Raw genomic sequence first — 13,061 nt, 5'->3', positions numbered from 1 at the left:
CCTGAGTGACAGGAACAGTTTTGCTGTACTTTATAATGGAGACAGTTTGCCAGTGTTTCTGAGGTGAAGCAGGAGAAGTTTTTTTTTTTTTTGATGAGGCAGGCCTCCCACTATTGGATTTTGAATAAGTGAAATTATCACCCTCAATAAGAATAACCACTGGAGAAAAATTATGAAGTGAAAACTTGGCAAGCCTAAATTTAATCTAGCCAGAAGAGCGTCAACCCCAAAGTTTTATTTTAATTAGCTTTCTAACATGATCACTGCTACCAGTCAGTTCTAATATATTTCATCCCAAGCAGTTTCAGCATACATATATATATATATATATACACTCGTTATGGTTAAGTTAACAAACCATGGCATTTTTTGATTCAAAGACTGACGCAGGGCCTACTGATAAACAACTACATACCTAACAGCTGAGAATATTTTAGATAGTAATGGAACAAATTCGATGTGGACAGGCAATTTTACAGCAGCAAAGGCTGCAAGGTATCCTCAGATAACCTTCCCTAAGGGGAGCGGGTAAAGAGATCTTTTGATTCATCTTGTATTCCTCATTGTGTCATTAATTTTCAGGACCACTGTACCCAGTGGTGCACTAGGTAAGACGACAGTCGCACGTATTTCAGTACAAAACTTCGCTCGTACAGGCTACGAGTCAGGATGCCTCTCCAGGACGTCGCTCGGCACTGTGACAGCAGTTCGCCAAAAAATCTCGCACGCCTCTTTCCGAAGTGCAGCCACACTCCTCCTGCGTGACTGATGCGCCACCCACGCGCGCACACGAAGCGCTACATCTGGACCGCTACGCCGAGCCATCCCATGAGCCAACATTATTACCCCGCGATGGGAGCCGCACGCCGCGCCGCCGCCGCCGCGGAGCTAGTCCCAGGCACATCGCTCACTTGTGACTGGATGCTAACCTGCGGGTGCCCGCTAACAGTCCTGGGAATGCTTGCGCAGCGGAAGACCGGAATAAACCCGGGCTAGCCGGAGACAGCCCAGCTCCTGCTGTGGGACGGTGGCTAAATTCTGCCTCGACGCTGCATTATTCAGTCCTGGTGATGACGCCACGTTGGTCCATTATCTATACCCGCTCATCCTGGGCAGGGTCGGGGGGGTGGGGGGGGGGGGGGGTCGGCGGAGGGTGCTGGAGCCTATCCCAGCCTGCATTGGGGGAGAGGCAGAATTACACCCTGGACAGGCCGGCAATCTATCGCAGGGCACACCACCTCACTCACACACTCCAATGGACAATTTAGAGCCTCCAATTAGCCTACCTGCTTGTCTTTGGACTGTGGGAGGAAACCAGAGTACCCGGAGGAAACCCACGCGGACACGGGGAGAACATGCAAACTCCACACAGAAAGGCCCAGGCTAGTAGACGGTGCTACCCACTGCCACACCGTGCCACGCCTAAACTGTTTAGGCCTGGGCAGCAGGGCTCAGCTTGTGCTCGGGGGTGGGGGAAGTGCCTTGGCGGGCTGAAATGTGGCGTTACTTTAATATTATTATTCCATTATTCATTCTCGCTCACGATTTTTGGCGACTCGTGTGGCGGGATCGACTGCATATTCTGGGGGGCCTCTTCAGTAAATCGCTTTTCCACCTCTTTAAGCCATTATCGCAGTGCTGCACAAACACCGTTCACTTAATGATGGTTCTCAGGGTGGAGAAAAGTAGCTACAACGTGGTGGAAATTCACTATGGAAAAAAAAACTGCGTCATTCTCTGACAAAAATAGCTTTTATGCTGTTTCTGAAAAGGGCTTACTTTTTTTTACATTTGCATAGCCTTCCTTAATTAAAATCCCTGAAGGGTTATTCAAGCTATTCATTCAGTCTGTCTTTTGATTATGCTGAGGTGTACAAAGTTACAACAAAGTTACAAACTTGGTTTTTATCGTAAGATATGACCACCAGCAATCCCTGCGTCACCGATATTATGAATGGCTTATAACTCAGCAATCTAATGTAAAAAAATCATTGTTAACACCCAGGTGATAGCTAAAAATAGTTATTTTCTTCATATTAAAAACTAATTTCAAAACTCCCAGTGAAGAGAAACATTTAAAGCGTCATCAACTTGCAATGCAGAACTGTGACAAGAATGTCACCGCAAGTCACAGGTGCGCAATGCAGGAGAGGAGGAGAGAGGAGAGGGGTAGACTGCAGCAGCACAGGCTTCAGCTTCTAGGTGTTGCTAATTATACACCGCTCCTCTGCCAATTCCCTTCGCCGTCGTCAGGTTTGACATTTAAATCGTCAACCCCGCTTTCGACTGCCGTCTGCTCGAGCGAGGCCCCCCCACCCCCCACCCCACCGGCAGCCGAAGACACCATAACCGCTCTAACGACTCCGACGGAGGACAGGAAGACGGCGAGCGAGGCGTTCGTCGCGTACGTGCGCACGTCTGGGTCTCGAGCCTGTTTACCGCATTAAAATTCAGCCGAGAACCAAATTACCTTCCTGTAACCACTCGCGCCGGGGAGAAGAAAGAAGGGAAAAAAAGAACCGAAACGTAAAAGCCAACTGGCAGCGAGATTTTAAATTTTAAAAAGAGAGAGAGGACAGGGAGAAAAAAAACAGGGGCTATAGAGCAAGAAATTAGTAAGATTTTCAGGTTTTACGGTAACGAAATTAAAAATATATATATATATAAGTTCACAGGAGAATGGGGTAGAAGAAGCCATTTACTTACGCTTAAAAAAGAGAGAGAGAGGAAAAAACACAGCTAAGGAACTTTCTTTTGTGTACGACGCCACGTTGTTGGCATGCCACCCGACAGCAATAAGGCTTGCAGGGGAAAGAGTCTTTCTAATTATGTCTCTTGTTCGCCATGATTCAGAATGTAAGTGCTAAGAAACGCGTCATAAATATTCATGGAGAGAGGGAAGCGGAGACAGCGGGAGCAGGGGGGCCTGTTTCCACGCCAGCGGCATCCAGCACGCGGGGGGTGGGGTGGGGGGGCAGGGGAGGGGGGGGGGGGGAGCAAAGACACAGCCGCGTAATTAGCACATGCACAGTACACTCGCACACACAGCTGATGTCCCGAAAGCTGATACCTCCCCCCAAAAATGGCAAAAAATAACTCTACAGTGCTCTCAAACTCAAGCAAAAAAATGTGTACATCTAGAAAGGCAATAATAATAACAATAATAATAATAATAATATCTTCCTCTTCGTATTCTTCTTCATCCTCTTCTTCTTTGTCTTATTATTATTATTATTATTATTATTATTAATTACAAAATTCCCAATATGCCATGTTTAGTTGTACACATAACGTGATATGAGGACAGTGCACCAAAACGCTAGCTGCAGACCTTTCATATCCTACATGCAGTGGTGAATTTTGGGTAGACGGTCCCCGTAGTGCAGAAATCTATCCTAGTGCACACGGCTAATTTTCAAAGGCCTTCTGAAAGTGTCAGCGTTTTGAGTTTCCAGACGGAAGTCAAGGGCACGACTGCAAGGTTTCTCTGACAGCCACAGCCCGTGGGTTTCATTTTATAGCCATCTCCTTAAGAACAGGGGGGACAGGCAAGGAACGGAGATCATATGATGGAATTTTTAAAAGGCTAAAAATGACTACTCAATAAAATTGAGTCCTTAACTGTAAGTCCCTGTGTTGAAAGAATCGCCCTTGCAGCTACATTTGACTCGGAGAGCTAACACGGTGACTTTTTTCCCCTGTTTGGCTCCCCCAGTTCCTTTTGGTATGGTGGTATCAGTTTGGTTAAGTCTGCATTTGAGAATCAACATGCATCTGCAGCGAAAATGTATTCTCTGTGTACACTTAAAGACCAGAGTTCAACAGGGATCGCATGTACTCGTGGTAAACTTTGATAAACTACCACCTGTCGTGATAAATCAGCTGCAGCAGGTCATATGCAAACATTTCAGTTCTCTCCTCCCATAATTTTGTAGTCCAACAAAACACTCTACATTAAATATGCACTCACCAAAATATGCAGATTTTAGGGATTCCACTTGTCTGTCAAGACCTCCGGTGTGGCACCATAGTAAAATTTTACAAACATTTATTTTGCCTCGTTAGCGTTAAAAACCTTGCAAATCCTAAATATGGCCCTAAGGCTGTTTTGATTTGGTAGGGTACTTGTGAAGAGCTAGCTGCCATTGACTCTAAAAATCATAAGACATCTGTGCCAGTCAGATTTTGGAGGAGTATCAAAAAAACACTGAATTCAAATTTTAAAGGAGGAGAACTTTTCTTCCAGCCCCTGAAAGCATCAGAATATTTAAAGCTTTCTCACCATTTGATGTGGTTGAGACAGTCACCTCTTTTTGATCGGCTGAGACCGTCACCTCTTTTTGATCGGCTGTACCTCGGCAAATGAGTTTGAAACATTTTCAGCAGGGTTTGGTCTTTTACGAAAATCGCATTTAGGTCACATCATCGAACTTCACATATTTGGTCTGGATTCAACTGAAAATTGCTGTTAACTTTGACTCACAAATGAAGGCAAGCATTAGTTTTGGTGGGGGGAGGGGGGTGAACCGACTGGCCCCGCTACCAGGTCTACCAGCATTAGTTTTTGTGGGGGGGGGGGGGGTTCAGCCATTGCAGAAATTGAATCACAAAAACGGTCCCTAGACTGTGAACCGACGGTGCCGGCGAGACAGTAAATTCCTAAGCGAAACGTTGCCTGAGTCCTCGTCGTGAGAGCGCTGGAAGGTAACGGGCGTTCCTTCTGGCCCCGCCGCCAGGTCTCCAGGACGTCCTGCCCGAGTTCCTCCGCTCGCGGTTCGTGGAGGCGGCGCTCAGCTACGTGGCCTGCAACTCCGAGGGCGAGCTCCTGTGCCGGAACAACGACTGCTGGTGCCGCTGCACCGCCAAGTTCCCAGAATGCAACTGCCCCTTCGCCGACATCAAGGCCATGGAGGAGAACCTGCGCAAAAACAAGGAGTCCTGGATCAACCTCAACGTGGAGTTTGAGGAATCAGGTATGTTGCTTCTGTTCTTGTTGAAATTTTTTTTTGCATAACTTTTGGTCTATAAAAACATTGGGCCCTTGCTTTTTTTAACATTTGTTCCATGAAATTGAATTCATGGTTAAATACTACTGTATAATACACAATCAATAAGAGCCTGTGATTGGGTGTGGTGACATAAGCCAGCTATAAACACTGATGTATTCTCATCCAGTAAAAAAAAAAAAAAAAAAAAAACTTCTTGGAACTTTTCCTGATGCTATATTTAAATGTTTTTTTGTTGTTGTTTAGTTTGTGGAAAGTTATGGAAACGTGTTCTCGATGTCGGAGAGTCATAAAAACATCCTTAAAATGATTTTCAGTAACTGTTTCAGGACAGAAATACAGTTAACGCCATTGAAACACAACATGCATGGTTTTATGTTGCCATTATCTTTGGGGGAAAATTCAAAATGAAGCATATATATACGTATACTGTATATATCTCAGCATCCTTTTAGCTTACTCTGATCTGTAAACTGCAAATGTGTTTCGAATTTTGACGTCTGATGTGGAGCAATTGTGTATGTAATATCAGTCCATTTCACATCTGAGGCTATACGCTTTCTTTCTGCGCTGGAAATTATGGGGTTCCAGTATATTTAAATGCAATCGGCAAAGGTTTTGTGCGTGACTCACGACTAAAAGAAAATATTATTATTAACTCCACTTTCAGACAAGAAAGGCTGCCTGGCATGAATGCATAAAGAGCCATTCAGAATAAAAAACATTCAAGTTAAACACATTTGGACAGCTTAACAGCTAGGGTGTGCACAATAGTACAAAATTCTCAAGTATAGTTCTATAACCTGCACAACCGCATGGCCTGCAACAAAAGAATCACACACAATGCATAATTTATTGTCTGCCCTGGGACAATGTCTGTGCAGCACAGAACACATTTTCTCCTGCATTACTTGTCTATAAAAGAAGAGCAGAAGAGCTTATTTCAGCCCTGTTTATCACTTACCCAGTACGGGCACAAGGTCCCCGCACATTACAGAATATTACAATAAGGTCCATAAAAAATACTTTCCTGTGAACTGCTATGATTGTGTAGCGCATCGGTTCCACATGCTCCAGTGTCTGTTTACTGCCGTTTTTGTAAAGAGAAATACTTTAACACGTGCTCGTGGTGTGTGAGAACCAGTTCATCTCATATCAGAGGCATTAAGGTAAACATAAAACAGATATTCTTATGGAGTGAGCGAAGACTTCATCATTTTGATCAGTGCGAGTAAAATGCTACAATAATAATACAGTACCACCAAAGGTGCACCAAAGAATCAGTTGCATAATATATAAACATTGTTTTCTTTTCTTTTTTTTATTAGGGAGAATACCATTTTGTAATGACATTGTGCCTCCACTCCATTAACTGCATTTCTTTACATTGTTTTGTTTTGACTTGTTTTTGTGTGAGTTAGACTCAACTGTGACGATGAAGACACTGCATCTGGCATATATGCACATGGCTGCCATCGGCTGACTGTGGAGAGTCTGTTTGATATCTCAGTGTCTGTAAGGCTGCAGCCCCTACTGCACAGTGTCAGCATCACAGCAGTGGGGATTATTTCATTTTTCATCATCCATCCAATCCATCCATCCATTATCTATACCTGCTTATCCTGAGCAGGGTTGCAGGGGGTGCTGGAGCCTATCCCAGCATGCATTGGGTGAGAGGCAGGAATACACCCTGGACAGGTGGCCAATCTATCGCAGAGTCTCCAATTAGCCTACCTGCATGTCTTTTGGACTGTGGGAGAAAACCTGTTGAGATTCGAACCCGCGACCTTCGTGCTGTGGCAGTGCTGCCACCGTGCAACCCCCTCATTTTTCTTCAATAACTAGAATTTCACCCCTACAGAAACAGTCATATATTTGAGCGCGTTTCAGTTGAATTCTAGCGTTGTAGTCCCTCACAGATTTCCTTTCGAAGCATTCTTATTCTATAATGATGTAATTTTGAGCGTGTAAAATTATAAAAAACGATCTCGTTCGTGTTATACATTTTAATTACATGGGAAAATGTTCTTCTGTGTGTCCGACAGATATTGAGAAGGAGCAAATACTAATTAAGCTGCCTGTGCAAGTTATAATCAAGGGGATCTTTGGCCCAGCAATGGAGGAGGTCTTTTCAGGTGCTTAACTCAAAGCTGTTAGATCAAACAGTAGGCGAACTATCCTGAACGCTACGCAATTATAAAACACAAAGGAAATGAATTTAATTGAATCCTAAAACGCTCCGCAGGAGAACGGCGTGAGCTGTCCCATTAAGTACAAACAGCGAGCCAATTGCGGAGTATTAATTTCGATATTCCCGTTCCTTTGGCAGCGGGTGAAAGTGTGCTGTGCCACGGGTTCCGAAGGGACCACCGATTCAGCCGTCGCTTCGCCCGTCTTTTAGCTCCAGCTGTGGCGTTTGTGCTACGTTAAAACGCGCCTTTAGGAAGCAGCTTTGGCTAAAACCTAAAGCGGCTACTGTACAAAATGCCCAAATCTAACGTCCGAAACACATTCGTGTTCATTTTACAATTGCACAGTAGTCATAAACACTTCTAGTTTCAAAACATTCCTGTTCGTAAGGTGCATTTCGTCGACGCATTACTTAGCTTTATGGTCAGGATGAAAACCTCCCCATCACTCACAACACGGCTCCCATCTTTATTTACCCAACTGGCTCATATTGAAATGTGATATGAGCAGAGAATGTAGAGGAGCAGGATAACTGCTGTTTATGAGACCTGGGTCAAACACGTATTTGTTTTGGATTCAAATACTTTTCTACGCTTTACTGATCTTGTCTGGAGTATTGGAACCAATGAAATCCTCTCAAAAAGTGCAAACCCCGCCTTCTGGTCATATTGGCAGGCTCAGTCACTCCAGGCAACATCAGCAGAGCACAGAAAAGTATTTCAATCCAAAACAAATACGTATTTGACCCAGGTCTGCTGTCTATCTATAATAACATGTGCGGTTTATCATGTCTGGCTGCAAACATAGATAATACGACTGTGTGCGATTTTTAATGCCTGGGAAAAACTGGTCTCAACTCTGGATCAGGCACTGGGGCATTGCCATGGCAGCTGTAATTGTTGCCAGAAAGAGTAAGAGCCATCAGCGATCACAAAGTTGAACGGAAAGATGGAATTTTCTACTTGAACACATCCCATTAGGAGGAAGAATGACCAGGTACTGCATAAACGCACACTTTTCATACGGCAGAGAGGCATGTCCGCACTCACCCTGTCTCTATTAAGGTTTCTGGCTTGCAGATTTATGGTAGAGGTGAATTCTTATGGTCTGTGCTCCAGTGTGACCTGTTCTAAAATAAATAGTCTATAGTTTTTTTTTTTCCCTGTTAGTTGGTGAGAGTTGTTCCTGGTGATGGAAGGTTGAGGCCACAAAACCCCAATAATGGCTGGTGCTACAGGGACCTGTTTATTTCTGCCCTGAATTAATTAGTAAATGGCCAATAAAAATTCCTGCCGCTTCACTCTAATACACAACGATTGGTTCAAATCAACGAACGTGAGACAGCTCCCCCATTTTTGGGTTTTGTGAAGCGTCCGGTAGCCATTGCTGGTTTTCACCACACACACACAGCACCCACAATAAGATTTCAACAGCGCCGGCAGTTCGTTAATCCCATTTTCTGCCAATGTGTTAAATAATAATTACTTACGGTAAATATCCAGCTAAGTCAATAGCATTCTCAACACTTCCAGTAATTTGCCGCAGTTAGCAATTTTCCCTTTGGTCTCACAAATGAAGACAAACTTGAGTTTAGGTATTCTGCTGATTAAATGCATGTAGTCAGTTTTACAAATTCGACTATTAGTAGTGCAAAGTGTTATGGTTTTCAGCTTGCAATTATTGAGCGAATTAAGGACCTAGCCAACCATTATATTTAAAAGTCATTCTCTTGCAAGGATTAGCATTCTTGTTCTCTTTTATACATTTTTTTCCCCCCAAATTGGCTTGTGGTGTGTATCCCACCCCAGGAAAAATCAGACTTAATGTTAAAAATTACTAATTAAATTTTTGCCGCAACATTGCCAACCAGAATTCGGATTTCTCTTTCAGGTTTTCACTTGGTTCCCTTGCCTTTTAACTCAGCAGAGGTTCTCTGGAGAGTACCTGGGTGTGGCGGAGAATCGCGTTATGGCCTGCTGATGGTGCATTCTTGGCGCGTCTCGTCCAGGTGCCACTTTCTTGAGCAAGAGACCCTGACCATCGTAATACACTGGCTGCAGAGTAACGTAACGGTTAGGAAGCTACGCTTACAGTATAACCTAAGGGTTGCAGGTTTGATTTCCAGGAGTGATGTCCTACCACTTCTTGTACCCTTGAGCAAGGTGCTACATCCTGCTGTATAACTGGATGCTGTGTATTTTTTTTTTTTAATGCAAAAGCTGTGTAAGTTGAAAGAGGATGAATGAGAGGAATGAGGGAATGAATGATAGAAAGAGTGGAATGACAGGATGAATGAGAGGATGAGAGGAACGACAGGATTAATTAGAGGAACAGAGGAATGACAGGATGAATGAGAGGAAGAGAGGAATGACAGGATGAATGAGAGGAAGAGAGGAATGACAGGATGAATGAGAGGAAGAGAGGAAAGACAGGATGAATGAGAGGAAGAGAGGAATGACAGGATGAATGGAGACTATTTCCGCCTGACAGAAGTTCTCCTGTTCCACTCATAGTCCACTGCTCCCAGTCACATGGAGGAAGCTGGCCCTTTATTGCTATGAATCCACTAAGGCCAGTTTAGCTGGAGCTACAGTAGCATACTTTAAATGGCACAAGGTGGAGAGGCTACCGGAAAATGCTTAGGGCCAATCCCTAAAGTACTGTCAGAGGTCATATACAGTATGAGCTTAGGATCGCTTGCGAGCAGAAGTCTTTGATTTAGCCAGAAAGAAAGAAATTTAAAAAAAAAAAAAAACATTTATGATTGACATCACTTTTTCAAGGGGGACCTTGCCAAAACCTTGCCTGGTGTTAATTAAAAATTCATATCATTCCACATCAAATAAATGCTGTAGGAATTCAAACCCTGGGGGAAATACGATACTGGAACCCTTTCAAAAGACGAGATGGGCCAGGCAGACAGTGTAATTACTGCCAGCCTGGGCTGTGTGCACGTCTGCGTTTCATGACAAGTGGTAGGACACATGGCCCAAAGTTGAGGCCGCAGAATGGCAGAAACCACGCGCCGCTATATTTAGGAGATGGGAATGTAATTTTCAGATGACTGTAATTATCTGTCGCCTCCCCCCCCCCCCCCCACAAACCCGCCTGCCGTGATGTCGAACAAATGCACAGAGTAAGAGATCTGGCGGCTAATAGGGTCGCCGCGCCCTACCCCCAGGAGCACCCGCCCCCGCGTCCCACCCCGTGGTAAAATCACTCTTCTCTCATTTCCTCGGGAATCGGCCACACTATCGCCGTTACCGAGGCCCCTCTTTGGCACTTTTTAAATTACACGAGCAAACCCTGTCTGTCATAGCGAAAAACAGATGGAGTTCCATCCCGCCTTGGCGGTTTTGCCATTTGCCCCTGCAGAAAGGCTTCGCTTCAAGTGACGAGCGAGATTCTCACAGCTGAGTCTTACTCAAGCAAAAGCACATCTGAAGAGACGATGGTTATTTTTATACAGTAGAGTGCAGTACTTAGCAATGCATCTACATTTAATTTCTTTTGCACGTATTTTGACTTCTATTTATTTCCTTTGTTTTTGTGCTATGTCCACAGTGGTCTGTGACCAGAAAATAGAGGCGGCAAAGAGGTGGCATGTACTGTACCCTGACGATGGTCCGAAATCTGTTCTTGTTTGTGGTGATTTAAAAAAAAAGCTTGCCAATTTTAGTGTGTCAGATCAGCAGCTGCCAGAGAATTACTGAGCGTATCACACATCTTGCGTCAAATAAAAAAAAATAAAATAAATAAAATATTTATTTTTTTAAATAAACAGATGGGACAGAAGGCACTATTTTCAATGAACTTCTCAGGCCCAAGCAGCTGGTAAATGACTCAACAACTTTGAAGTCCCTGTCTTCTTTTTCTTCACCAGTTTAGAGAGCGCAATTGCAATGGCAGGCTATCCCATCTTTTTTATTTTCTTAGCCAGCCAAGCTCCTCTCCAAAGAATCGGCTTCCCCGTTTCCAACTTTATAATCCTCAGTGTTTCCATTGCTTAAATCAATTGTGTCATTCACAAATAATGAAATACAGGGCCCGAGAGATGCAATTTCATAACCGGTTTATGTAGCATTGTAGGTAACAACTAGAATAACCTGCAGCTGACTTTCAAAGCCTATAATTCCTTCCTCAAGTGCTAAAAGCACTCATGCGTCAATGTGACCAAATTTAGTGAGAAATCCTCAAAAGGCATAGCATTTTGTAACCTGGGTAATCTCATTTTGTTATTTAAGTTTCATAAATTATGTGAAATTGCACATAAACCCAGAGTAGTGTTAAGGAAATACATGCCCTGAGTATACATGTCATTTTACTGAGTTGTATTCTGTAATTTACTGTTACAATTTTACTGTAACTATGATTGTGATTTGTCATCTCTAAAGAAAGCAAGTTTGTAGTAAAATGAAAACTTTTAAGTACACATTACATGCATTCAATGCATTTATTTTAAATTCTATTTAGAGGTTTCATAAGTTCAGTTCGTTCCACATAATTTGCCTTTAGGTGCTGTTCATCAATTAACCTGGTCTAGACTATTGCTGCACGCTTTCACACTAAAAAACGAAGAAGAAGAAGAAAATGGTTTCCTTGGCATGTCTGTTAAATTTGAATTCTCATATGGGCAGATTGAGCTTATGTGCAGGGTGAGCGGGATAAACTGAATTTCATGCCGTTTGCCCACAATGGGGTAAGAGGGCACCAGTGCCCAGGTCTTAGTAGAAGGGGTTAGGCTGAGATGATGTGATAAGTTTGCAGAGAGAGAGAGAGAGAGAGAGGGAGAGATCGCTGGAAACTCTGGCACTCCATGTTCTTTCAAACGGAACACCCCCCCCCCCCCTTCTCACTCTCCCCCCCTCCCCCCCCCCACCCCTTCCAGAAGCCTGGAGAGTGATCCAATCACGCAGATAAAAGCGGGGTTTCCGGCTCCAAAGCCTAGCCCGCTCTCGGCACATGATGGGCTTTTAATGAGAGGCTCCCACCGAAAATCCCCTTAACTGGAGAGAGCAGCGCTCATCGGAATGCACACCTCCTATCCGCAGCACTGGGGCTCTGGAGGAACATTGCTCTGGCTGTGGCTGAAGGTTTTTTTATTTTATTTACCCAAGTAATAAATCCTTGCTCTTTGTCAGAAAGCCATGGAGGCACTGGCCTGAGAGGTTGTTAATAACAGTACTCTTTGATATAAACGGATTTGACCCGGCAAACCCTGATAGTCACTATAAATACCCTTAAGTGCTCACATAAAGTGCATCTGCTGAAGGTTTCCCCCTTAAAGCTTTTGAGAACGCACGTGGCATTTATTTATTTTATTTTTTTACCCCTTTCCCCACGAAGAAAATGCCCTTAAAACTATCTTCTGCTATCACTCATTCTTCTGGGCAGCCATCTTCCCTGGAGAATCACCCCACCACTAGCCTTCAAATTTTTTTGTGTGATTGTCACAGTGAAATTAAAATGGAAATATCGCTTTTATAGTTTTGGAAAAATTCCATGTCGAGAGGCGCAATTGTGAATTTTAGTGCCGAGAATCTAGACATCAGATAAAAGATGAATGCATAAAATCTGTATCGGATAATTTCATTTTATTTTGATTGTTATTACGAGTCTTGGTTTTCGTTTTCGAGCGGTGGCATTGCCAGTGGTGGTTTCTTTGTTGGACGCAGCTCATAGATTAAACTCGTGCGATGCATTTGCATATTATTGGAAGAAACAATATTATGAACGTATGAAACATTAAAGCCTGCAACATTATTATCTTAGCCTCGGCATTTAAGTGTCATGACTGATCGTGTGCGAGCCTTTAAGCTCAGGCCATTAACGTGAAGCATTCCCCCCAAACAGACCAGCTCATCA

At 43.7% G+C, this 13,061-nt stretch overlaps 1 protein-coding gene across 3 annotated transcripts in view; it reads left to right on the top strand.

The window, feature by feature from the left end:
• Positions 1–13,061, top strand: part of brinp2 (bone morphogenetic protein/retinoic acid inducible neural-specific 2) — a 118,005-nt gene that overhangs the window by 72,539 nt on the left and 32,405 nt on the right. For all 3 annotated transcript variants that reach the window (XM_035422622.1, XM_035422623.1, XM_035422621.1), the window contains exon 6: positions 4,737–4,973. In XM_035422622.1, the coding sequence (XP_035278513.1) occupies positions 4,737–4,973 (237 nt within the window). The remainder of the gene's footprint in view (positions 1–4,736; positions 4,974–13,061) is intronic.

This window comes from Anguilla anguilla, chromosome 6 (assembly GCF_013347855.1).
Source record: "Anguilla anguilla isolate fAngAng1 chromosome 6, fAngAng1.pri, whole genome shotgun sequence".
Classification (NCBI taxonomy): domain Eukaryota; kingdom Metazoa; phylum Chordata; class Actinopteri; order Anguilliformes; family Anguillidae; genus Anguilla; species Anguilla anguilla.
This window is presented reverse-complemented; position numbering and strand designations above follow the sequence as displayed.